Raw genomic sequence first — 27,891 nt, forward strand, 5'->3', positions numbered from 1 at the left:
CTAAAGTATAGATCAGCATTTAGACACGGAAAACAATTTCAAAAATAAAATTTTTATTTCATTCAAAGACCCCCAATTCAAATTTATCTCCTAATTTATTACTAATTTTAAGTAATTTTGTATACTGATAACATTTTTAATATATACATGTTAAAATGCTTTTAAAAAATCAATAGAGTCAAGGAATAGCTATTAAAATTTTTATTATTATTTACACACTCTTTATCTTTAAATATAACAGTCAGAAAAGCAGTAAATAATTTACATTAAAAGATTTCTTTCAGGGAAATCAATTTCAATTCTGTTTAATAATCAAAATATAACAGCTTATTAATGCCATGAAAAATTATATTTCACAATGCATATCTTACTTTTTAAATAAATTTCATTAATAGAATCAGCAACAGAAATTTACTTTCTACACGACATTAAATATATTTTTTAAAAAATACTAAAACATTTAGAAAAATGAAATGAAATTATACTCAATTCAGGATCAAATCATTAATGAATTATGCACAAGACAAATTCAGATGGTGCATAACAGTTTTCATCATAATGTACCAAAAGAAAGGGAAGGGGAATGAATATAAAATACAGATAATGTTATCTAAAATTTAGGATGTAGTTAACAACCATAAACTATATCTATACAAATTAAGCATGAAAACTAAGCAAGAAAAATTATTTGACAAAGAGGGGAATAATAATAAAAAATACTTCTAAATAAAAACTTATGAGGGTAGGGAATGGGATTATAAGGTGAAGGGACACCAATAATTTTAATAAGAGGTAATGATTTTTACCGAAATCTTAGTACAGAGGTGTTTAATGATAGCTTATTTTTTAAATAAAATGTTATGATAAAAAGACTTATTTTAAGGCAACTGTTCTATAAATATCAATATTAATGCCACAAAATTGATTTTTTTATGAATATATAGATCTGAAAACACAACATGTTGTAGAAAAAAGCAGATAAGGCATCTAAAGTGATTGCATTTATTAAAAGTGAACACATTAACTTTGCTATGACAAGATTAACTTTGTTACTAATAGCTTGCAATTTACATTTGTGCAAGCTAAACTCTGCTTAATGACAAATTGAGATACTAGAAAAATAATAAAAATAGATAACTTTGTTTGGGAAATTGTATTATTAGATGTGAATATCAAAATTTATGATTACATCTAAATAGAAGAAATTAAAAATGCAGAAGGAAGCAATTAAGAAATATTTCAGTTAGCCAAGTCAAATACAGCATTAAAAGATTCCACACATAACATTCGAGGCATGAAGAAATAAAAAGGTCTCATTAATGATAACTCAAACACTGTAAAGAAAAATGCTTATTCACAACATTGAGCCTAGTAACTAAAGACCATGCTCAGATGCATTTTTATCCCAAGATCAAAAGAATGTGAATATTTTAAAGAATGTTGCATAATTTCATTTTTTATTATTATTATTTCTAACATTTTAAATATCATGTGTTCAATCGAATAATGATGAATATCAAATTCTGAAATATAAGTAAAGCTATTTGAAACAGTTAAACAAAAAAAAATTAAAATTTTATTAACTTCAAAGTAATTTTAATTTAAAATTCCAGTTTTACTTTCTCTTCAAAATATCTAGCACAATCAATTTGAATTCTGAGGCTGAATTTTAAGATTAAGCCTTCACAAAAACAGAGATAATAAAAATAAATGTTTTTTACAAATTTCAAATTTATTTTCTGTTTTTCTTAAACTGTTACAAATTAAGATGTATAATATACGACAGTTTTTAATATATACTTCTATACATAAATACAGCAGCTAAATCTTCACACAATTTAAATAGAAGATCACAAACAAAGACTATAATACAATACATACATAGAAATGAAAACATTTCCAACAATGTTGATAAAAAATATATTGCAGCACTTAAAAATGCTTCAAGAGAAACATTCAGGGAAAAAAAAAAGCACTAAAAATTACTAAGATTGAATTGATTAGTTAAGAGTTTTGCACAGAAGACAGGTTCAAACTCCCACAGAAGCAGGCAAAAATACATTTACCAGTTCAAAGCTTAGTAAAAAAATTAAACATAATTTAAACTTAATATAAAATTCTAACAGAAAAAAAAAATAGAGTCCTACTTAATAAGAAACATTAAGCATTATATACAGAACCCATTATTTCGAGAAACTGAAACCAAACAGTAACTGCAACATTATAAAGCACCATAGCACAAGAAAATCTGGCTGTTGTAAATAAGATATTAGTAGACTATTAAAATTATGCACAATAAGAAAAATAAATTAATGAGAAGCAAAATTTAAAGTATAACCTTTAAAAAAATTAAAACTTCACATATATATGAATGCCACAAAAACTGAAACCATTAATTATCTAATAGAAACCATAACATAACAATAGCAAGGTACACTAATTAAATATCACAAGAACTCAAAGGAAAAAAAATCCTATATGATACACATTCTTACAAGACATTGCACATATTTTCTCACTTCAACCATGGCAATTAATAAGAAAAATTGCTAAGTAAAATTTAATTTTGTTTATTACTTTTTAACTAATGAAATTTACAGAATAGAAATGAAAAAGATTTTTTAACCCCCTGGAGAGATAACTATAAAAGTGCAGAAAATCGGGATTAAGATTCATGATATGTAGATAATGTAAATGAAATTTTACAAACAGGGAGATACTGTTACAAATAGAAAATGCTTACTAAGTTTATCATTGGTCCCAAATTATAGAAAATTTAATTATATATATCTAATAATTAGAAAATTACAGCCAGGTTTCAGTTAAATTCCACTTGGCAAAAAATATGAAATTATGGAAAATTTGTTTGAAAATTATTCATATCTATGAAATCTGAACTCAATACAACAAATTTGTAAGAAATAAAAAGAATTATTTTTAGTTGCATCCAACTGATTTGGCACAATATTAGAAAAAAATATTTCAAAGCACAATGCATTAATTTTACAATTATGAACTAAAATAGAAATCACTAAATTTCTGCCTATTAGACTTTCCATTCATAAGTAAAAATAGCATGATACAATTGGTTGCATATAACTATTTTATTATGTGCACATTTTTACAAGTAAAATTCTGTGCTTAAATTTTTATCATTACACACAATATATATACATTAACAATGTGCAAAGGAAAAACATTTCAACAAATATTCACTTTAAATCGGTAATAACATTAACGAAGTAAGAAATAGTTTCTTACTGCTGATCAGAAATTAAGAAAAACACTTATTGTAAAATGCCATTCTGAAGACTTTAAAGCACAAACTGAAACAAGTTTGAAAATGATACATGTGAAGGAAAAAAAAATGATGTTAACAAAATTGCTTATAAAAATATTGGGAGTAAAAAAAAAAAAAAAAAAAAAAAAAAAATCATTTCACAATTGCACACTCGAGTTAAGGAAAAATGACATATATACAAGCAAATCCTGCATTTTTGTTTTTCAGCGAAAAAGTCAAAAGGATGATTGTCCTACATTTTCTTAAGCAAATTGTTATGTTCTAAACGACCTAAATTGAATGTTTCCAAATAATGGAGTTCCATCTCAACTATCTAGACATACTCTGGAAACATTCCTTACTTAAGAAAAAATGGCATCAGTTTATCTAAAGCAAGACATTCAGCATATTTTGAAGACTTTAATACTTCAAATAGAAAAACAAGAATGATTAAAAACTACACATGGACAGATCTCATATGTTGGTTTTGTATTTTTCAAAGATATTTAAAATCTATCTGCACATCAAACATTTAAAAAATAAGACCAAAATGGTAGGACATGTACAATGTGTTTTGGGCTACATTTTACAGAGAGAATTAGAAAATATTACAATAAAACAGCAGTGGTATATGATAAAACTAAAATTTTAATTTACGTATTTGGACTTTCATTTGAATGTTTGCTATTGACACCACATTCACCGACAGGACACGATTGGTCACTGTCAGATTGGGTAGGTATATTATATTGGCTCTGTAATGATAAACCACTATTCAAATCTCCTACACCATCATCTGAGGGAGGCCTCTGTGGGGAATCACTGTCTGAAGAATAATCTGTTGATGTACTACAACAATCATCATCATCTTCTCTATACACTTCAGCACCTTGGAAAATATACCGATTTGGGGGAATAAAGAGATAACTGTGGTCTAGAAGAGAAATAAAACTAAATTACCTTATATTTAAAACACCTAATGTTAATGTTACCTTATGTTTACAAGTAAAACATCTAATATCAGCTATAACCACTAGTCAAAAATATACAATGAAATACTACCAACTACAACAAAAGTACACTTAATAAATTAAATTCAGAACCTAGAGCAAAAAAAAATTACCAAAAAATAATTTCATAAAAATAAAAATAATTCAATTTCTCCATTATTTAAGGATGGAATCTTTATTTCAAAACCATCTGCATCAAATCAGTCATTTATTCAACAATATAAAAAAAAAATTCAATAAAATTTAACGAAGAACATTTACGAAAATGAAATTTGAATGACTGAAAAAGTCAGCTTTTAAAATGATTTGTAGGATTATTAGTTTCTTACTGCAGAAAAATAACATTTCAGGTAATTTTAGTTTTTTAAACAAATATTTACTTTTTACTTTAAAAAAGTTGGTTAAATTTAACTTAAAGCACACATACACATACTACTTGTATTAACATATTTAATATTAACAAGCAATGTATAATAAACAGTAAATAAACAATATACTACATTTTGTAAGCACTGTTGTACCAAAAAAAAAAACTTTAAGCAATATAATTCATAATTAACATGTTTCAACATATTAATTTTTTTTATTATATATCTACCATATAGTAATAAGGTCCTCAGGCAAATTAAGGACCTTAGAAATTTGTTAATTGATAATTATAGTAGTAACATATTGCAGTATTGAACAGATGATTCAGAAAAGGTATAAAAAGTGCACAACTTCATTTTCATTAAAGAAAAAGCAAAAAAATAGAAAATACTTTAAAAATTTCTATTTATATTAAATTTAGGCAAAAACCCTTGTATTCTCAAAGATGAAAATATTTGAAATGATTATTTTTAATGAAACTTATTTACCAGGCAACTTTCTGTTAAAAGGATCTTTAATGTTATCTGTCCAAGAACTAGCATTATAAATATCATCTAGTTTCGGAACAGCCTCCTGATTAGTAGAATCGGGGAAAAGTTGGCCTTGATTTGACCCATCTTCACTGTCATCCAGTTTTATTGCAGATAAACCATGGTAATCACAACTGTTACTCTCTTCACTTTGGGACAAACTTGATGGACCACCATTAGTCTGCCCTTGAGTAAACTCAAAATTATTATTTATTTCACCAAAATCTGTTGAGTCTAAGGAAGCAAAGTCACTTAGAGCATGAACGTTATCTTTTGATGAAGAATTAACATTAACTTCTTTCAAAGGTGTACCAGGTATGTCATCCCCTAGATCCCATTCCGATTTCAACCTGGAAGGAGGAGAAAAAATTTTAACACAATTTTTTAGTTTCAGTAACAATTAAAATAGAGAAAAAAGCTGACCAATTTAATGCTTAATATGAAATTTATTTTTTAGATCAAGATTTTCCAAAAGCGTTTATTTTGAAATAACAGACTGAAAGATAAGATACACGCTAGATCTTAGGGGGTTATTAAATCTTATAATTAAAAGAGGCAATTAACTCAATGATCACAAATTACTGGTAAATGTAGCTGACTTCTCAGGTTTCTTTTACGAGACAATTATGGAAATGATTTATTTCAATGATCACATGAATACAAAATTATGTTAAAAGTGGCAAATAATTTTAATTAAATGTTTCAACATACATTTTTATTATTTATTGAGAATACAAAATGGCCAAATTAGACAAATGAAAGTGCAAAATCAAATAAAATACGATACAAATTACACTGAAGATAAAACATCCCCCCCCTCCCTCACACACAAAAATTTCATAAGCACATACCACTCTCCTATGGCATTAAATGACTTTTCAGACAATGATATATTAACTTTGTCATCCCCTTATCAAAGTATTACCAAAAACTGAAGCTTCCATAATAAGCAGAAACAGGTTAATATTCCAATTTTCACTCCTGTACAGTGAATATTTATTTTCTCAAAAATGAATAAACAAAACAATTCAGGACATACTGTCATCCATATATAAATGAACTTAAGTATTAGTAATTTTTTAAAAAATAAGGTACATGTTTAAAAAAATTGAAAACAGTAACAAGTTTACCAAACCATAAAATTTAAGAAGTTGTTAAATGATATCAAAAAGAAATATCAGCAACATTTAACAATTTTAAATTATCTAACAAGATTAATAACATGTTTAAAGATGTTTGCATCTAACAAAATCTTATCCAATATTTCCAATCTTATACAATATTAACTCAATGAACTGTAAAGAATGAAGTAGAGGATCTAATTCAAGATAAAATTACCATCACCATTATGAAAGTTCTTATCTAAATGTACATTCACCTTCCTAGACGTATGCATTCTACACTCATTTTCAAAATAGATTAATATGCTATCTTTTGCAACTAATTTAAGAAAAACTTGGAAATATTTTTTATAAAATGCTTTCCTCAATAGAAAATTTGTAAAGCATGATAAGTACTACTTAAAATATTTCAAATGGTCTACATACATTCTTTTACAATTTATATTATAATTTGTTTTGTAAATGTTATCAATTTCACAAAATAAAAAATTATAAAAAACATTTTACCCTAGAAAGCAATGAATTTTCATTAGATTTATATTTACTAAAATCTTTTAGATCAAATGAAAACATATGCTGATTAAAATACAAATTAAGTGGTCAAATCCCTTTGAAAGAAATATTTACTATTTAATTTCTTAAAATTGTGATAGAAATATATCCAAGTTTTTCTCAAAGTTTAATCTAAGGTTGAAACATAACAAAATACAAATTTTACTAAAAATTTCCCATACAGCAAATACTGACAAACAAATGCTAGTATTTCGAAGAAATGTCACTACAAAATATGTCATCTTATAGTGTACATTATACTTTACCTTCGACAGAGTTCACCAATGATAACATCACAATCACCAAGAAGTTCGATATCAAACGTTAGATGTTTTAAAGGCTCCCTATTTATTAAAATCTGCGGGACATGATTTGGTATTGAACCTACAAAAGAAACAAATATAGGGCATCAGAACAGAAATGTGGTAATTTCAATATACTATATTAAAAAAAAGAATGAAAAAAAAAAAACAATAGAAAAGTGCAAGTGAAACAGTCCTTAAATTAGGTGCTTATATTAATCCACAATTTTAAAATTATTCGCAGCACAAAGCAAGTAAATGCATAATTTTTTTTTTTTTTAATAAACATCTGGTTATTCAAAGCCTTTAAATTTGATATACCAAAATAAATAAATAAATAAAATACTCTAAATAACTTTCACACAAATAGATATAAAACTTATTTGTGTGTTTTGAGATAAAAGAACTGTGTGTGTATTTAATAGCTTATTTACAATCAACTTGAAAATTTGATGAATGTACAATCAAAACAGTATTAACTATATTTTCTATAATATACATAGTTTTAAATAACAGATGATTTTTAACACTTATGCACTAAAGGATAAATGATCTATAATGATGCAAGAACTACATTTAAAAAAAAAAATTCAGAAAACTATGGGGGATTTTTTTTTATTTATTGATTTATATTTTTCAATTTTTGTATGTGATTATGTTGTTTGGGGTAAATTCTCAACAATTTTTTTTTATTGAAAAAATTCTTAAGATACTTTTTCAACATCATAAGATCTTGACTTATTAATTACCCAAATTAACAAATTAAAATTATTTAATAAACTTAATAAATGATTTTTCTTTAATTCCAATCCCAAAAATATTATTTATACCTAGATAAAAAATTTAAAAAAAAAATCTTAAAAGTTTAACAGCAGCGGATAAACAATTGTATAAGAGCAATCATTATTAATTGAAGATTTAATAAGGTAATCTTATATTTTTTGATAACTCATAAACATACATTTTGATAAGTTGCAAAAATTGGCATTTTTTTTTTTTTAAACATTGAACTTAATAGGAAAAATGAGAATTTGGGGGAGGGGGACTTTTAAGTATGTTTTATGGTGAATAATCAAAATGAATGCTTTGTTTCAATGTTTTTATGATAAATTTGTACAACTAGATGTTTTATTTTCCTTAAAATATGTATCTCAAAGGATAGTTTGAAATATAAACCTAAATTTTATTTGCTGCATGCCATCATTCCATTAAAATAAAAAAAAATAAAAAAAAGTCTCATTACATATGTAAAATACATTTTCCACACATTCATTTTCTTTTTATGTTGCAAACTTAACCAAAATACTTTAAGATATATATTATTACAAAAATTTTAAAAATGGGAATTTTATATATATATATATTTCAATTATAAATGCTACTTAGTGTTGAATTATAATGCATAAAACATATGCTTCATAAATTACTTTAAATGAAAAGCATTTTTTTAAAAAAAGAAACAAATTCAAATATGTGAATTAAGAAAAAACAATGAAAGAAAGCAGAATTTCTTACTGGGAATCATTGCAACTGGCCGTACTTTAAGCGATGAACCAATTACAATAAGTAGATCACACACTTGCTTGTCATCATTCAAACATTCATGAAATTCATCAGACAAACCTTCTCCAAAAAACACTATATCAGGTTTCATTATTCCCCTTTCACCAAGTTCAGCAGGACAAACAGGACAATAAGGTATAGTCTAAAAAAAAAAAATCAGTTTTAGTAACTGAATATAAAACTTATAACAATTACAATCGAGAGTGAAAAAAAAATATCTTACTTGATTAAAAATGTCTTCCTTGATAACAGATGAATCTACTTTATAACGGCATCTGGTACAAGTTGCAGTGGCAAATGAACCTAAAAAAAAATTTTTTTAATTTTTTTAACTAATTACTATGTTTTATTTTTAAAAAACCCAAGATTGTTTAGGATTTAAGATGAAATAATTTAGAGTTACTTACTAATAAAGGATTTGTAATCAGTCATTTCTTTCAGTTAAAAAATAATCATACATGAAATTTCACTACATCTAAATGCTGATTATATATATATAATTTCAATTTAGCTGCATTCTTAAAGTAATTCTTTTCCCCTCAACTGAAATCTAAATCTTACATCCAACCTGCAAAGTTTCCCTATTCCATAAGAAAATACAACAGAATTACAGCTACATGAAGTGTGTTGTCAAATGCAATAGTAATTAGTTACAAAACACATAAAGCAGGATAATCCTATTAAGATTTACATTTTTCATAATAAATTATGTTAGAATAAGTTTAAATTTTACAAAGTAATAACGAAATTGAAAAAAAAATTTTAAAAAATCCCTGTCTAAACTTGTAAACATTTTCTGACTCTACATTTCTTAATTATTTTAAGTTTCCTGACCTTCTCTCAACTCAAAATCATTGGATGTATATAACAAACACATAACATGAGTGATCAAAAACAGTTATGAGTTATTTTATATCAAAAAGTAATTATTTCCATGAATTTTAATGTTTAAAAAGTGGAATGAACATCCTAAAAAATTACTGAAAGAGTATATTGTATTAATGAAATGCAAAAAACTAGAAATCTTAACAAAATACTTTGTTTCTAAAACTGCATAAGAATTCTAAGAAATAATAAAACTACTTTTTGATAAAGTTAAAATAATTTAACATCAGAGTTAAAATAATTTATCATCGCATAAAATTTTATCAATCTGGAAACACTGGGAAATTTGTAAAAATATCTAAAAATTAGAATTGACAATGAGTGCAATTTGTAGCAATTCAACACTTTAAATTAAAACAGTTCAATAACAAATTACTGCTCTCTGCAAAAGTATCAAAATTGCATATTGCAGCATAAATATAAAAATAGTATGAATATACACACTTATACTATGCACTTTAGCAAATGTTTAAACAAAAACAAAAAAACTGCTCAAGTATTTCGTTAACATAAGAATCTGGAAACACTGGATCTCAAAAACTTCCATTTTTATAAATAAAAAAATTTAAAATTCCATTTACTATTGCAAATAACGCAAGATACAAGATATAATTTAAAGACAAAACAAGTAAAAATGCTTGCCTACGACAATTAAAATGCAAAAAAAAATAAAAATAATCAATTACTAATTTCAAAACTAAAATATCAATTATTAGACTAATACGAAAATACTTCATTTAAAACAACCAGTTTTGTTTTAAATGGATTAAAAAATTTTAAAAATCTTTTAGTAAAATTTTAAGTCTTGCAATTTCTTTCTCAACTTAACATCATTGCTGCCTCATGATATTTTTTAAGCTGATACTTTGCTTAATTCTTTCCTTTTTTCTCTTGTCTACAGGCTTCATATTAGGCTCATAAATTCTTCGCTTTAAAATCAAGTGTTTCAACACTTCAAAAATTACTTATTCCACTGTTCGCTTAAGTACTGTCAAACAATTCTTTTTGCAAAGAATTGTTTGACAGTACTTCTCCCACAGACAATATTTATTATTCAAACTCCTCCCTCAACATTTATTACTGTTGCCATGAGAAAATATCATCTTTACCTATTGTATCACATCATTGCAAGTTTTGTGTTGAGAAAAGGTCAAACTAAAATTTATTCTATTCTTTGAAAAAGTAAAAAACCGATCACTGAAATTTTCAATACATTTGTCGTTGTCAATATTCGTCAGCTTATCACTTTTCTAATAACAATAAAATCCCCCAAAATCGCCACAATCTTAAAAGAAAGCAATCCTGGGTTACTGCTGTAAAGATTGTTTGGGGATATTATGTTTAGGATTACATAAATGAGTGCATGAAATCGCCGATTAGAGCCATGCTTGGTTCACAATGAACTCATTGTCAATTCTAATTTTTAGATATTTTTACAAATTTTCAAGTGTTTCCAGATTGATAAATTCCACTATTTTGCTTTAATATACTGGTTCTGCGTCCATCTTATAACTATTGTTAAATTCCAAAGTAAAATATTAATAAAAATTTCATTATAAGAATTAACATGACTGAAACAATTTTCTATATTCTAATTTTGAAATTTAATACATGGTCATTCCATATTCACACTATATGAAGAAAATGCACATACTATAACAAAAATATTAGTAATTGTTAAAGAAATGCGATGTTTTAACAGTAAAACAGAAATTAAATGTTCAGTAATAAGAGGTAAAAGTGAACCAATAATTACCATGACAAGTAATAACATTTTTTATTCCAGCTGCATGCTCTAAAGTATCAATATTTTGGGAATAATTTCTCAATAGTTTCCCTTGTTTTTCAAGTAGTTTTATGAATCGATGGCTAGGCGAAGGCTGAAATTGTCCAGGATAAATTTCCTAGGTAAAAGAAGGATATATATATATATATATAATATATGAATTTGAAGTCAGAATATAGGGATTAAACAAAAATTGTCTGAAATTTTATAATTAGATATTTAAATGAAATAATAAAGCAGTATAGCATACTTCTAAAATACTAAAAATAAATCATTAAAATATATCTAGGACGGCAAACTTCATATTAAGTTAAATAAAATTTGTAAAACAATTCCTTCTACACAACTTATATATAAAACATTTGTGTGTACTCTGTAGTTTTTTAAAAAAAAAACTATTGAACAGACTTTATTCAAATTTTGCATACGGATGGAAAAAGCATCAATTTTAATGCCTTTTCCTCAGTACTTTCAATTTAATTTTTTTTTTTCATAAAGCAAAAAATAAACAAATTCACAATGCATTCATAAATGTAATGCATGAAAGCTGTCTATAACATACATTTTTTTTTTTCAAATCAAATTGAGAAAAAAGAAAAGATTTTCATATTTGACATCTTTTTAGGTGGTTTCAGAGACACTGCACGCCTAAAGCAGGAGATTCTCTACCACTTGAAATGCATTAGCGAAACAGATAGGTTTTCCTTCCTCTAACTCTTAGTCAAGGGGCTGATAATTCATGGGGGGTTTGTCAAGTGTTTCGAGGGTGAGGAATTTATTTACATTTGAGTAAGATTTATACGAATAAGATGTTTGAAATTTTCACTTTTCAGTGGATTCTTCTTGTATTAACAAGTAACCATATTATGGGGATGTTAAATATATTTTCAAATAAATAATAATTTTCTTAATTTTTAAATGGTTAATTTAAATAGTATGTTTCTTCATAACTTGAATATAGTGTTGATTGTATTTTAAGTCTAAATGCCACATAAAGAACTTACCATTGTTAGCTTTATTTGAGGATTACTTGTTATTAAAATTGTTTATTTTTCCTCCATAATTTTTTTTTATGTTGCAAGATTGTATTAGTCCATTAATAAATAAATAATTATGTTAAAAAAATTAAAAAGTATTAATTATTCATAAAAAGAATATATTGTAGGTGCACATTGGTACTCCAGTAACCCCTCCCCATGCTTTCAGTCCCCTATAAATTTTTTAAAGGTATTTTCTCTTTTCTTAGACCCTAAACATGTAAATTACATAATTTTTAAAAATTCAGAAAATCTATTTTTGTTTGCTTCAAAGGGTTAAAAATGTTGCCTATTATTCAAAAGGAAAATATATTTTTAAGTGCTTTTACACATTTCAAATTATATTAATTAATCTTTCATATTTATTCTGATACAATTCTGGAAAAAAAAATTAAGAAGATTAAAAATTTCTAATTTTCATGCAATAAAAACAAAAATCAGTACAATTTTTAAATATGAAAAGTTTAAAACAATATACCTAAATTTGTTGTTAGATAAAGAAAACTACCTATCTCAATTTCACATATTTTATAAAAGGGAACAAAAATTGACTATATAAAATGGCATTTTTTTAAATAAAAATTTGGAACCTTTACGTAAGTGGTATGAAAATTACAATTTCTAAATACTTTACATTTTATTGTAATCATCTAAAGTTTTTCTTTTTGTATACTGTTTGTTATGCAATTAATTGCCATTTTAATTGATTAATAAAAAAATTGCATGAAATGATGAGTAATATAATACAGACAAAAAATTTTACACATCATGAATGTAGTATACTTATATCTAAAAAGCTAAGTTTTTGTCAAAAAAAAAAAAAAAAGTGTATGATGTTATTTATATAAGTTTCAATCTAGACAAATACAAAATATTAATTTACCTTTGCAAATTTAAAAAATGGCCTGGGATCGCGTCGAAAGTAAACAATATCAAACATTGCTTGAGGATCTGGAAGGTCTGGATAATCTTTGCTCAAACGAGCATATATACCATTCCTAGAACGAAAGTCTGGAATACCACAGGATACAGATACCTGGAAGAAACAATAAAAAAAATTGATTTTTAATATATAAAAAAGTCAAAATTACTATACTGTTTATAACAGTGTTAATAAAAACTAGATTAGATTCTTTAATGTAACCATTCAAATTTATTGGAAAATTAAAATATTTAAATTTACATAAAACTGCAGGATGCAGTTTACAAATTTAATTTTTTTATAAATCAAATGACATGTCAGTGCTCTTTGGTTCAACTCCACAAATGCTGTTACAGCTGTCTAAAATTATAATTACAAGATGGAACAAAAACTATTATTGCGACACGACAGGTTTGGAATAAAAAAAAATGAACTTCATAAAATAATCGTTTCAAACATAAACACCAAGAAGTAAAATAAATTCATACAAAAAATGGTTGGGATACTAAAAATATAGAATTTATAAATAAAGAGTTTTCAGAAACAAAATTTCCGAAAACGAGAAAATCCGCGTTTTTAAGGAAACTTGTCCGATTACTACTCCCTAAATTTGAAAATGTGCAAAATTTCTGTTTCTGAGGGTTTATCTGATCAATCACAAATGAAAATTCAATGCTACAATAAAAAGTTATTCATATCAATTATTATAATTTGGTTTCAGTACCAAAGTTTGGATAACCATTAAACAGAATGTGTTTAAAAATTTAGAATTAATTAAAAGATTATCTTTCATAATTTTAGTTTCTAACTTATCATCCAAGGGCTTATTAGTAGTAGTAGCACCATCACCACCAAGATCCTACTTTGATAGATGAAAAATTAAAAGCCCCCTCCAAAAAAATTAACATTTTATAGACATAAAAATGCAAATTATAAATTTAAATAAAAGATTTTTTTTTTTTTTTTTACTATTAACAAACGTATCAGTGCTTTCTTGCAAAAAAAAAAAAAAAAAAATTAAGTAACAAGCATTAAGAAAATATTCCTTATAGCAAGATAATTATAATGCATAAATATACCCACATGTAGTTAATAAATAAAAATTTGCAGTTCGAAGTGGGTTCAAGATCATAATGAATGTGCCTCTATCATAGGACATTATATAGTTATTACTAGATGCAACACTCATACAAAGTATGACTGGACACTCATGTCATAAATACATCCATACTGTTGTTTAAACAACAGTCGTTAAAAAACAAAGCTAAATCGACAAAAATTTCTAACTTAAGACCTATACTATCCAGAATAATAACAGAAAATGCAAGAGATAAAAAATAAATGTGTATTAGCATTCAAACAACTGAACTTCATCAAAATGATATTTACTTTATATTTAAAGATCATTTTGCAACATTACAGCCACAAATCCTTTAACTATGATTTTAAAAAGCATATTACAACTTTTTTTTTTTCTTATTAAAATTCTGTATTTTAAATACTGTCTCTTCCAAGGTTCACCCTTTTAAATTTAAACTTGTTTTAATTAGTCTATATTACTTTCTCTTTTCTAGTTCCTTATATCATTTTAAGCTTGTAATCTTTGCTCTTCAGTGTCTGATATATTTAGAGCAGAGATTTAATATAATCTTAATTCTCTTATTTAGAAATTCTATATACAATGATTTTTTTTTTTCTTTCAAATCTTAAAATACATGCAAAGTAACATTGTAAATGTTTAGTAATATTTTCCTTCTTTACTCTTTTTTAACATTCTGCCACCTTTAAAAAATCCTATTCTAACTTTATAGATATTTGAATTTTCAAACAAAGATTTATATACAAACTCAGAAATATTAAAATATTATTAAGTCTTTAAGAATACTTTTTTTTCATAGCACTGAATTTTCTAACAGCTAATGACCACCCTATGTTGGACAAAAAAAAAAAATGACAGAAGTGTGCAGCCTCTTTACTGAATATACTAAAATGTACACCCACATTGATTAAGCTAGAAAATTGGATTAGTGTCCCATATCCTAAAAATGATTTTAGTCTTTTTTTTTTTTTTTTTTTTTACATATTCAGCAAATGAGGAAACATATAAACACATAAATAACTTGATAGGTCCCCCCCCCCTCTTTGTGTGTGTGCTTCACGGGTTTCTCCTCCTGAATTTGTTTCTCCTTTCTCTCTTTAGAGACTAATTTTATCGAGGACTAATGCTTAGAGACTAATTTTATATTTAAAAGAAAGAGATAAATAAAAAAAGTAGACCTGTGAAAAGATTTAACAAAATTATGAAATTTCAATAAAATATTTTCATTTTAAAATTCCCATACTAAATGTGTAAACCCATTTGATTTGTTTACAAATGTATGTGAATATATCAAAAATTAGATTATGCATATTAAAACACCTTTAACATAAGGAGAAATGCTGAGCAAAATTAAGCAAGAGCATTTTGTGGCACTACAGGAAAACTTAATTTGTTGCACAGGAATATTTCTCTTTTTTTTTTACGTTCTTGCAAAAAAAATTTATGAAAATAACTACATATTTCAGAGGCCATTTCAGTTCTGCATTGATAGGAAACAATAATGAACCAAGCTACTGAGTTTGTTTCTTTCTAAGCAGTTCAGGCATGAATATTAGTATTATGAGAAATAGAGGCAACTTTGTTCCTCACCCACACACAATTTCTCGAAACTATCCAGAGAGAAAAAGCAACCGACAGCCTTTTCACAACATTCCTTTTTTTATTTGCAGCATTCCCAATGGTGGGGAAAAAAAAAAAAAAAAAAAATGCTTTTTACTTCTCTCTTAAAAATAATACAAGTAAATTTTGCCTGTTTCTCAAGTAAATGAAAAATCAAGCACTTCCAGGGCCACAAGTGCAGCAAAATAAAATTCAAAGAATTCCTAAGGAATTTTAAAGGACTATGGAAAGTATGTAGTAATCTTCAAATTTTAAGAATAACAGATTATATTGAAAAATTAACCTCTTTCTGTAATAGAGGAAAAAGCAAATTATAAACTTAAATTTGCCCAAAAAGCAATTTTTTTTTTTTTTTTTTAATCTGAGACTAAATAAGGAAAAAGAAAAAAAAAAATTTTAACCACTCTTTAAAGGATGTAACCACAATTACTACAACAGAATTATTGACAAATATAACTATTAAAATGAAAACCAATTATAAGGAAGCCCTATTTAATTTTATTACTTACACATTTTAAATACCATTAATACAGATCAACTCAAATGAAAATACACTTGAACTAACAAATGCATTACTATGTTAATAACAAAAATAAAATTTCAAATAAAATAAATGCATACTAATAAATGCACTAATAACATTAAAGCAAATTATTAATAAATAGAAAAGTTTAAAAACAGATTTGTTACTTTAATAATAGATATTATTAACAGTTATTCCATTTTAAGTTACAGTTATACCATGTTAAGCAGTTCATAATGCATTAAATCAAAATTGTACATAACTATCCATGACATACAAGTTAAGAAAAATTCTTAAGTTCATCTTTAAAGAACAATGCTCTTAGCCTCATGAAAATGCTTCAAAAGTTTTGGCCTGGTAATAAAGCGATTTACTGAGAAACAAAACCTATGAAATTAATCCTTATCAGTTGAACTGAGCATATGAAGTAAATGCAAACAGTACAAATTTAAGCAGTTTGCAGCTCTAGGTACTGATAAAGCTGCTTTCTTTATAATATGGACAGGATTTTTTTATAACATGCTAATGATTTATTTCAGGTTCATTATTTTGGTACTGGGAGCAGACTTTTTTTTTTTTTGCCAAATCACACCCCAAACATAAAATAAAATCATATCAATTTCTGATTCAATTTTTAAATTATTTTATTGCAAAGGCATGAAATTTTTAATTGCTTTCAACATTGAAGGGAAGAAAAAAAAAAAGTTTTACAATTGCCACCATATAACTTCACACAAATATGAATCGAGGTGCTGCGAAACAGTATCTCAATGCTGTTTTTTATACTATTTTGCACTTCTCAACATATGCTGTACCATTTGAGTAAGACACCCAGTTTCTGGATCAACAAAGTGAAAAAAAAGTATAGATCTCAGTGAAATGTTCGTAGCCAAAATTTTTCCCATTCATCAGACTGATATACCTTCCAGCAATGCGTGTAAATGGTCCCCTTCCATAACTTTTTTTTCTTACAGCCAATAAAGTTGTCACCAATCTATCTGGAATTGCCACTTCTTGGATTCTCTGCACAACCCTTAGTAAACTCATTGTTTAATCAAACCCCGCAGAATGCCACTCTTGCTTTGAGTGAAGAGGCTTTTGGTTATTTTCACAATCTCGTTACATCCGCTGATTTTCACTATTTGCTGTGCAATTAAAACTGCAGCACAAACATCTAGTATGCAATTATTTCATCGTCAGTTGCATTATATTTCACATCTAATTGCAATTCAAAATTCTTTTGATAATATCTCTAGGCAGCAAATGTAAATAAACCTTGTGTGAGGAAATGGAAATTTTAGAACCTTCAATCTAATTGTACTTTCTAAAACCTTTTATTTAATCACAAGATTCTTTCGTGCAACACCATTTTGCAATGTTCTATTACAAAACGCAATTTCATTTGATGTCCTTTCGGTCACAATTGTACATTTTTAATTAGGCCTCTTCTTTGAAATCAATAGCAAAATTGCACACAAAAAAACACAATCACAGTCACGGATTGTGCGGTAGGTTTACTACAATTTTATAGATTACTGGTATTTCGTAATTTTTTGTTGCCTTTTTATGCCCGTCCATAAAACAGAAACATTATATTTTTCATCAGCTTTGCACATATATATATTTTTTATTATGAATCCAGATTGTCTGGCATTCTTATTTGTGGACAATAATATTGAAATAGTTGTATGGGTTTACAGCTAATAATTAATGAAATATACAGAAAATCTGATTATGATAGCATTAATACTATCCTAATATATCATTTATAGATTTTGCATTTTACAAAATTGGCAATTAGGAAAATAAAGTTCATTAATTGAGCAACTTATGACTTTCTCTAAATATAGCAGCCCAGTTGCCCCCCAACAAAATTGCAAAATATATCTAGTATTTATATTTTAAGCAAAACTCTGAATAAGCTGATAAAACAAACTTCAAATACTACCATAACAGAGTAATTAAGCTAAACAGCAAATAATACATACACCTGCTCCTGTCAGCACAACTATATTTTTACAAGTCCGTAGCAGGTTTACAGCATCGTCCAATGTATTTATATCTGTCAATTTTGAACGCTTAGGTTCATTCAGCATATTGATAATATATCGCCACAACAAGCCATCATTAACATTTGGGGGAATAAGTGTCCCTTTTGGTAATATCTCTCCAAGTATCATTCTTGGGTCCATTCCACAGTTCTTTTGCTTTTGAATCCAAGACTCTTGGTCTGAAATTTAAAAGATAACATTTCTTTAGATTTATCATTCAAAAATAGAAATACAAGATAATAAGATAAATACAAGATGTACAATATAATGGAGCTTATGGTAATTGCAGATAAACAAATTTGTATTTTAGATGGCAAGTAATTTCTAATATAATTAGTGCTAAGTTATAGATAGCTGTTATAAGTTTTAATGACGTGTAAGTTTCCAAAAAATTACATGAGATTTTACAAATATTTTAAAATTTCTATTAAAATTGTAACTGAAATAGACATTAGATTTCACAGTTTCAAATAACTCTTAAGCTAACTTTGACAACAATATAGAAGAAATAAAGAAAAGTCTTGTAAATATTTTTTTTTTATTAGTAGGTTAGATTAACCTAATCCTATTTTCAATTTCAATATCAATCTCTATAACGAATAAATTCCATCACAAAATTTAAAATTGAGTTAAGACAATTCTTCAGTAGACAAATCTAAATTACAAAATGAATACAGAAATCAAAATACAGATTAGCTTCAAATTCAATAATTAAGAAAAATATTATGCATACAATATAAAAATTATAGTGACAATGCCTAATATAATGCTTGCTTTGTTTGACAATGCTTACTTTCTTTTAATGTAGCAAAACTTATATATATATATATATATATATATATATATATATATATATATATATATATATATATATATAAAGAGAGAGAGAGAGAGTTTTCAAAAATTCATATTCTTTTGAAATTTAATTTTTACAAAAATATACACTTTATGGTCAGTTAACCAAGTAATTAACTGATTCAATTCGTTTGGCATTGAAACATTTCATCATACCCAGTCAACAAGATTAAATTTAGCTTCCAACCTAATTTGTAACAACACAATAGCAATATTATTGGCTAAAAGATGTGAATCACAAGAATTAGACAGATTAATAATGGTAGGTCTCCCCTCCTCTTTCTATTCCTATATGTCCTATATGTAATAAACAACACTCTTTTCCCCTTGATTGAAAACATCAGTAAAATACAGTTGCAAGGCCAAAATGAATTTTAGACAACAAAGATTGGAGAACAAAGATCTCATATTGAAATAAAGATATTGTAAAAATTATATGAACCAATATGCACCATACATGAAAACTGAGAAGTAGATAAAATTGTAGGGAAAGGCATTCCAAATAGATTAAATTTCATTCAGAAAGAGAATAGCATAAAATAAATGTGTAATATGTAATAAAATGAATGTCATTTTCAAAAAAGCTTCATAAGATACTATTCATATAAACTTTAATAATCAGCATTTGTTTTTAAAATAATTTCACATTGAAATATCTTTAATCTGGCAGTTATTTCTTGTTATTACATTTTGTGGATTCCAAATAGAAATTTTCAATTCTGTTTGGATATTTGTAAAAAATAAGTTTAACATGCATTGAAAAAAAAGTTGAATGTTAAAATTAAATAGCTATTCATAATATTTTTAAAAATCCATATTATTCTTGCAAAAACTTTTAAAATAGATTTTTTAAAAAGTTATAAACAAATAAAAATTAATAAAAACTGCCAAAAGCGTTACAGGCATCCTAAATAGTTGTAGCAATTATTTTTTTAAATATATCTTAGTTTTTGAAAGTTAAAAGTGAAATTTTAAATATTAATTTGCATTTAAAATTGTTGGTTATTAAAAATATTGCTAATAATTTACAATTTTCACTGGAGGATCCTTTAACCAATAATGGAAATTGCATTTTAAAAGAGTGAGAAATTACCAGAATTCAGATCCCCGTCTTCACTAATATTTGATAAATCACTTAAGCCAGATAACTCACTAATAGAGTCTTGGTCTTCTAAATCATTATCTTCAGATTCTCTTCCAGGAGGAACCATTTCAGACTGATTACATGCTTCATGACCAAACATATTTGTTGAATTATCAATGACAAAATCTATAACAAATAATGAAAAGAATATATAAGTCCAAATCCAGACAGACAGCAAATAATAAATCCTTCAAACTGCAGCTTGTTTTGTGAAGTAATATGAATAATAAAGTACCAAAAAAGTACTTCATTCTTAAAATCACAAAGAATCACAATATATTATATAATACAACTTATACGTATAAACTTTTTGCACTATGTCAACTTTATGTATTGATAGGCATTTTCTTTTTAATGTATACAAAATACATTAAAATTTAAGCCAGTAATAGTTACACTTTCATATAATACTTATTTATCTTCAATCCTTAAATATAACTTCAGAATTTAACAAATTTTAATGCAATACTGTTAGGATTTTAAAATTCTAGTCATTTAAAAACTATCTAATTGAAAGTAAATAAAATATTGCATCAAGGAATTGTAGAAAAAGCTAAAGGTTGAAAACATAATATTAAAAAATCTAGCACCACATTTCACAAAAAAATAAAATACAAATTTTGCATTACAGATATTAACTTCTTAAAATTATGTTCAAAATATTTACATTTCATGATAAAAAGATTCATAATAAACTATAATTAAAATTTTAGATTTTCATATAAGAAATTAACAAAACTAAGTAATGGAACATTTCCCATTCGATACATATTACATTTGAGTATCTTCAAAATATTTTAAACTAATTTAAATGCAGAGAGAACAATTAGATACCATTATTACCATTTTGATCATTTGGGAAAGCTAACGGCTGAGAACCACTAATTGTCGGGATATGGACACTGTTCGAATCCGACACATTAAAGCCTGATGCAAGAGATGTGCCTTCATCTAGATGATCAGTAGGACAATCGCTTGATGATGTCACTTCTGAAAAATAAAACATATGTGTATAAAATTTCTTGAATAATAATTTTAAATTAAAAAGTGTTATATGAACATATTTCTGGGTATATAAGTCATAGAAAAAGAAGATAAATCCTCGTTTAATAAAAGATAAATCCTGTGATAAATAGTTTCACAAATTTATCACAGGATGAAAGTGCTATAGGAAAAGCAGTGTCTTGCATAATGTACCATATTTCGATGGTGTCAGTATTATCAAGAGGGATGTGCAAATATTAAGGACTCATCATACACCCTATGCAGTCATACACTGTTATCAACAGTACTAAAATATTAGCAGTACAGGAGCTCATATGGCATAAATGTCAACTCATCCCGCATGAATCACTGCTGAGCTATCGATAAGCAAAGTAACAAGGCATCACAAAATACATAATATAGATTTTTTTTTAAATAAACTGAAAAACAGACTGTAGAAAACTATCAGAGTTTCTACACTGAAACCATCTACTCTTTTTCTACACCCTGGGATCAATGTTTCAATATCAATTATTTATAACTGTACTATTCCATGTGAACTGTTATTTTAACACCATCAGGACCAGCGCATGAAAAACAAAGTGCTCTCACAGAACGCTCCGAAACAGAACATAATTTAAGTATTATTTTGCAAAAAAATTCATAGACAATCTTTATTTTAATATAAGGACTTCAATTTTACAAACTATACATGTAATACACTACCACTTAATATATACTAAAATAAAGACTAACAGAAATAAATGAAATAAGCAAAACACTCAAATTTTTAACTATAGTCACGGAAACAAATAAACGCATGAAAAAGTTATTAAGAGATGTATGCTTTTAGAGGTGCTATAGAGAGGTTTGTTTATACTAGCAAATCTAAAAACCAAGAACAGAAACCAATGCCCACAATATGAAGGTCAAAAATCATATGATTCAATTATTAAGTATTCGTCAGGACAAGAAAAAAATTGATCAATAATATACAGAATACTACATAATGAACCCAAAATTGCAAACCACAAATCTATTCCTACATAAACCAACAAGCATTTCATTTTTTACACTATCAATCAAAATATAAACAAAAACCCAGAACAATATAAATTATTGCCCTTTAAGTGACTAATCCTCTGGAAAGAACCAAACATTTTCAGTTTTTTAACAAGTTAAAATATCCTAAAAAAAAAAAAAAAAAACTCAAAACCGAAAGCGCATAGTGAAGGTCAACACTCTGCGAGACATTCTTCGAAATTATAATAAAATTTAATCCCCATCTATTATATAAAAGTTGAAATAAAATGTTCCAAATAGAAATTACACAGGCTTGATCATGGGCGGATAGAAAAGGACAGGCTCGTCTCGTATACCACGAGACGAGTATGGGTATATGGGAGAATAGTATGTGGGCCATGAAGGGAGAATCGCGTAATCATGGATATGTGATAATGGTCCTAAACGGGTTAATATTGTTGTTAAAATTTCTTTACATTTGACTAATTTTTTCATTTAGATACAATCTAACATAACGTATAAAGATTAAGGCCCTAAAAATATCTTTGAAACTAAAAGATATTAAGGAATTTCATAAAATTATATCAAAAGACTAAGAGTATTAATATCCATTTTCCAAGAAAAATGACCATCTCTTTCAAATCAGGTAAGATATATATCCTGCTCCATTAATAGTTTAAAACTAGGCAGATGAATCTATTTAAATAAATTAAGAGACATTAATATATGTGCACCAATTACAAGCTTGGTATTTCTCTGCAACTGCCTCTTCATACTTTTGTCCTTCTCAGCAAATGTACTCATCTGCCAAACTGAAGACTACCCACAAATTTATTAGAGCCAGAAAATACTATTTACTCTAAATAGAAGGATTAATAAATTACATATTCAACAAATGTACAAAATCTACCTATGTCAATTTTACTATTTAAAAATTCCCAAAACAAAACATTGCAAAATAATGCTGACAATCATCATACCATTCATTCCTCCTCCCCCCCTTCAAAATTTTATCCTTTTATATATTTCTGGTCTTTAATTTCCAAGTAATAATTCTCAATTTAGCTTAAACAATATCCCTCCATATAGATGCAAAACAAGACGCAGAAAATGACTCGGCTAATTTCAAATCCAATAACAAACAGAATGAATCAAAGCAACGATGCAACAAAATAAGTAAACTATCATGCCATCAAAATTGAGCACTTTTATTATTTAAACTATCCCTCTAAAAAATTAAACTGAATGTATTAAGGAACATGCAGTACTCATCATTAATCTGTTTACAACATTCAAATGGAGTACTAAGTGATGGAATATGATCATTTCTGCAAATGACAACAGTAAAAACCTAACATTACACTTATATTATTATTAAAAAGTTGTCTTAATATACACGATACAAAATAAAAACTCTGTACTAATTCCTCTTGAAATGTATACACATTTACAAGAAAGAAACCCTGTAAAGTAAGTCAAAAATATGTATAATAAGAATGAAAATAATGTATGTGGTCATTTAATACAGTTTATGAATAAATAACTTGTGAAATAAAAAGAAATAGTATAATTTTCAAAATTAGCAGTATTTAATCCAGTAGACATCGACATAACAAATAATTTAAGTAGAATATCAAAATCCTTGTTAGAAACAGCAATTAATTTTTCGAAAAAAATTGTATTTTCAGATCATAAAAGCATGCAAGCATGATATAAAATTTTCAATTTGATCCATGATTTTTTTTAAGTTGAAGTTACAGAGAAACAGGGCACATTTATATAACATTTTTCAATCAATATACATTAGATTGTCATTTTAGTAACATTGCATGACTAAATTAGTTTTCTTATATCTTGCATGACAAAAATTAAACAAAAGATCCCACCTTTTATTTAAAATGAAAACTCATTAGCATTAAATTATGTATTCTACTTTCAAATATATGCAGTAATTTTTCTGATCTACCAACCTTGCAAATAAAATAAACACGGCTGTCAAAATCTGAAGAAAAAATATTGGTAAAATTAATTACTAACACTATAGTTATATATTTAGATCTAATTTTTCTCTTTCATACAGCAAATAATTGTTCCTAAATTTCAAAAGTAATTAAAAGGTCCCAGTAATTTAACAAGTGTCAGCTGAGTTAAGGATCAACGATCTGACACGACCTCGTGCAAACGAATATCAACAAACCCTCCAACAACTCGTATACAACCAATGTGTGACGTCACATATGAGAAAAACTACAGTCCAACAGAAACGACCATGTTACCGAACGAGGGTTAGGCCTAACACAACACGTACACAGATTTATCCTCGAACCCAGCGACCGTCCACCGAGGAAGAAGGACCTTGATCCCCTTCAAATGGCAGATTTGGAATGTTCATAAACCGCCATCATTAACACTAAAACAACTTACCATAGGGATCCTCCTGAACTCCAGAATCTACACTAAACCTTTCCTCGGACGACACGGATTCATATGATATTAAAGTTTCACTCTCACAAGGTGAAAATTCAAGCCTTGGTCTTTTGAAAACAGGAGCCGCACATGAAGCTTGCATCGCGTCGGCCATCTTGTAGGTTTCAGAATAGAAATGGCTACTGAACGCAGACGCAAAGAAAACATGACGTCACATTACATCCGGGAATTTGAAACGTCAAAAGTCATTACTACCTCTACAGTTTTTAAAATGTATTCGATAGATGGCGCCAAAACATTTCAAAATTGTGACATTGCTTGATTTCATTTTCTTTTTTTCCACGTGATTCTCTTTGATATATTTCTTTCTCAAACTTTGTTTTGTAATAAAACTAACAAAATCAACTGAATCATAAAAATGCCAATAGTTCTCATTATTTTGAATTAATAAAATTAAAAAGGAAATAAAAACCAATTAAAGAAGCCAGAAAGTTTTAATTTTCAATTTTTAAAGTACTGAAAATTTCAATGAGCAAAATCATCATTTAAAAAAAAATATTTTAATTATTTAAAACAACGAATATTTGTTTATTCATGTCAAATCTGATACACCAAAAAATCATGCTCATATGAGAAAATATTATTTGCTTTCCAAGAAGTAAAAAGAAAATAATATAATCAAAAATTGTGCTAGAACTATCAATTATTATCAATGGGTCCAAAACCATGACTTTCTTGTTCCCAAGTAGATATTTTTCATATAGTTCAGAATTGTTTCTTTTAATTCCAGTATGATTAATAAGCAATTTTAGAACAAAAACATCGACTGCTATTTCAAAATATGAATTTCTTTTATGTTAACAAATGTATAACATTTGCAAAATTCGCCAGCTTTCAGTTATCAACGAGTACAGAAAAGGCGTCTAGCTTAAAAAAAAAATAAATAAATACATTTTTACATAATCGTATAAAAGGTAATTTGCACGAGCAAATAACGGTGGCTTAAAACAAAAATTCAAAGCGCCTGGTACATGAATGAATATTCATAAATATATGTTTCAAAATTTGATGTTATAGTCATAAACTAAATATATGCAACACTGCAACAATTTGGAAAGAAACAATTTTTATTAGTTTTTTTTTAAACTATTTTAAAATATGCTTTAAACAAACCAAAAAAAAAAAAAAAAAACTTTTAGAAACATATTGTTATTCATAAATTGTTCATACACTCAACTTTTTAACGCCTTCCGTAAATAGAAAAATAATAACACATTTAAATGTATTTTAACTTATTTTCGAAACTGACAACATTTTAAAAAGCAAATATTCACATTCAGATCGAAAAAAATTAATAAAATTTACTAACTAGAAAGCATGTTTACAAGCATTTAACGTTTTATTATCTTAACGTATAGATAGCGTCAACTTAAAAATCATATATAATCAGCTTCTTACCATTTAAAACAGATTTGGCTTGCGATTCCATCATAAAGTATGGCCAAAATTCAAGTATCAAACTGTAATAAAATATGGCTGCTAATCAAGGAAGAATAACTCCCTGCTACATGAAAACTCAAAGCGCAGATGATACTCATCACCAAACAGCTGCTGATAAAACACCTCAATACTTCCCCCGTCTGCAGTACGAGTACACGGCGCGAGGCGGGAGCATGCCAACCAAATCGAGAGGTGATAGGCTTCTAAACATCGATTGCGTAAAGATTTAAAATTGTTAGAGCACGCATTGTCCAACTTGTGCTGCCATCTATTAGTTTAAAATTTACTAAAAAATCCGACGAAAATAATAAATAAGCAATATAAAAATTGTATTAAAAATTTGGATAAAGAAAATTAAATAATTAAATGAATACCTCGATTATAAAAAAAATATATACTCACTACTTTCCATATTTGATCGGAAAAATTTCTTTTTGATCCAACCTATATTTCTGCGAAACACTGAGCGAACAACAAACGAATTCATTGGCTAAATTTCTTTTATTTACGTTAAATTTAAAATCGTTTTCCAAAATACTATGTGAATAAAAAAATTTATTCTTTGTTATCTAACAAAAATAACAATTTCAAAAAAGACGCAAACAGCTATTGTTATTTATTTTTCTGCGCACTTCAAACTTTCTAGAAACCTCTCAAGTTTTTTTGTAGTTTTCAATTTGGCCTCGACGATTTATAAGAATATTTTTTTATATCCATTTTAACAGTCATATACGTCCTTTAAAAATCAAAAAAGATCTTTTTATTGACTTCTAGGCAAGAAATAAATTTTTATTCCAAAAAACAATAAATTAAATGAACAAAACTTTGAATGCTCAACCAATTTGAATTAAAGATAATGAATGGCAATATATAAACCAATTATGGATTTCAGTCATTAAAAAGTAAGCATGTCACACTTTTAGGATCCAGTTTTTAAAATATTTTAGAAAATATTTACATTTTTATTGAATTCGCTGTTTTTTCTTTTTTTTAGAGTTTATCACATGACAACGGTATTTTACTTATTGAAAATCCTCGAACAGATTTGCCCAGTTCTATAAATCATTTAAGCTTTTTGCCTGTTAAAATATGGAGGATGCAAACAATTGAGGGACAAAAAGCCTCTTTCTCTAGCCCTTAATAAAACTCTGCGTTATAAAAAGAAAGAATTGTAAAAAATTAAAGATTTTTAACTTGTCATTCATTAAGCAAGATGCTATTTTAGACAATTCTAAAAATCCTAAACTGCATATAAATCTACTTATGTATTAGTTATTTTGTAAAAAATTTTTTTAAAAATACTTAATT

The 27,891-nt window shown here is 26.6% G+C and overlaps 1 protein-coding gene across 4 annotated transcripts; it reads right to left on the reverse strand.

Annotated features, from left to right (window-relative positions):
* Window positions 1–1,574: 1,574 nt before the first annotated feature.
* Window positions 1,575–27,160, reverse strand: LOC129962755 (NAD-dependent protein deacetylase sirtuin-1-like). Of its 4 annotated transcripts, none has more exons than XM_056076744.1 (11): window positions 26,986–27,160; window positions 21,493–21,639; window positions 20,599–20,775; window positions 18,588–18,829; window positions 13,319–13,471; window positions 11,369–11,516; window positions 8,951–9,030; window positions 8,680–8,869; window positions 7,129–7,246; window positions 5,148–5,539; window positions 1,575–4,214 (listed from the first exon to the last, which is right to left on the reverse strand). In XM_056076744.1, exons 1-11 carry the CDS (start codon window positions 27,068–27,070, stop codon window positions 3,934–3,936), a joined length of 2,013 nt encoding a protein of 670 aa, XP_055932719.1. In that variant the 5' UTR covers window positions 27,071–27,160; the 3' UTR covers window positions 1,575–3,933. The 4 variants fall into 4 exon arrangements, with proteins under 4 accessions (XP_055932719.1, XP_055932720.1, XP_055932718.1 ...); XM_056076745.1 differs by lacking the exon at window positions 26,986–27,160 and adding an exon at window positions 26,542–26,765; XM_056076743.1 differs by lacking the exon at window positions 26,986–27,160 and adding an exon at window positions 25,081–25,257 and having other exon boundaries at window positions 20,659–20,775.
* Window positions 27,161–27,891: the final 731 nt, after the last annotated feature.

This window comes from Argiope bruennichi, chromosome 3, assembly GCF_947563725.1.
Source record: "Argiope bruennichi chromosome 3, qqArgBrue1.1, whole genome shotgun sequence".
NCBI lineage: Eukaryota > Metazoa > Arthropoda > Arachnida > Araneae > Araneidae > Argiope > Argiope bruennichi.

What these genes read in the sequence shown, in the direction of transcription:
- LOC129962755 (XM_056076742.1), bottom strand. Translation starts at nt 25,237, where the DNA reads ATGGCCGACGCGATGCAAGCTTCATGTGCGGCTCCTGTTTTCAAAAGA. An exon ending in TTGTGCTGACAGGAGCAGGT is followed by an intron (nt 13,472 to 18,587) that starts GTATGTATTATT and finishes TGTTTCTTCCAG; the next exon opens with GTATCTGTATCCTGTGGTAT. An exon ending in TTTTAACAGAAAGTTGCCTG is followed by an intron (nt 4,215 to 5,147) that starts GTAAATAAGTTT and finishes TTTCTCTTCTAG; the next exon opens with ACCACAGTTATCTCTTTATT.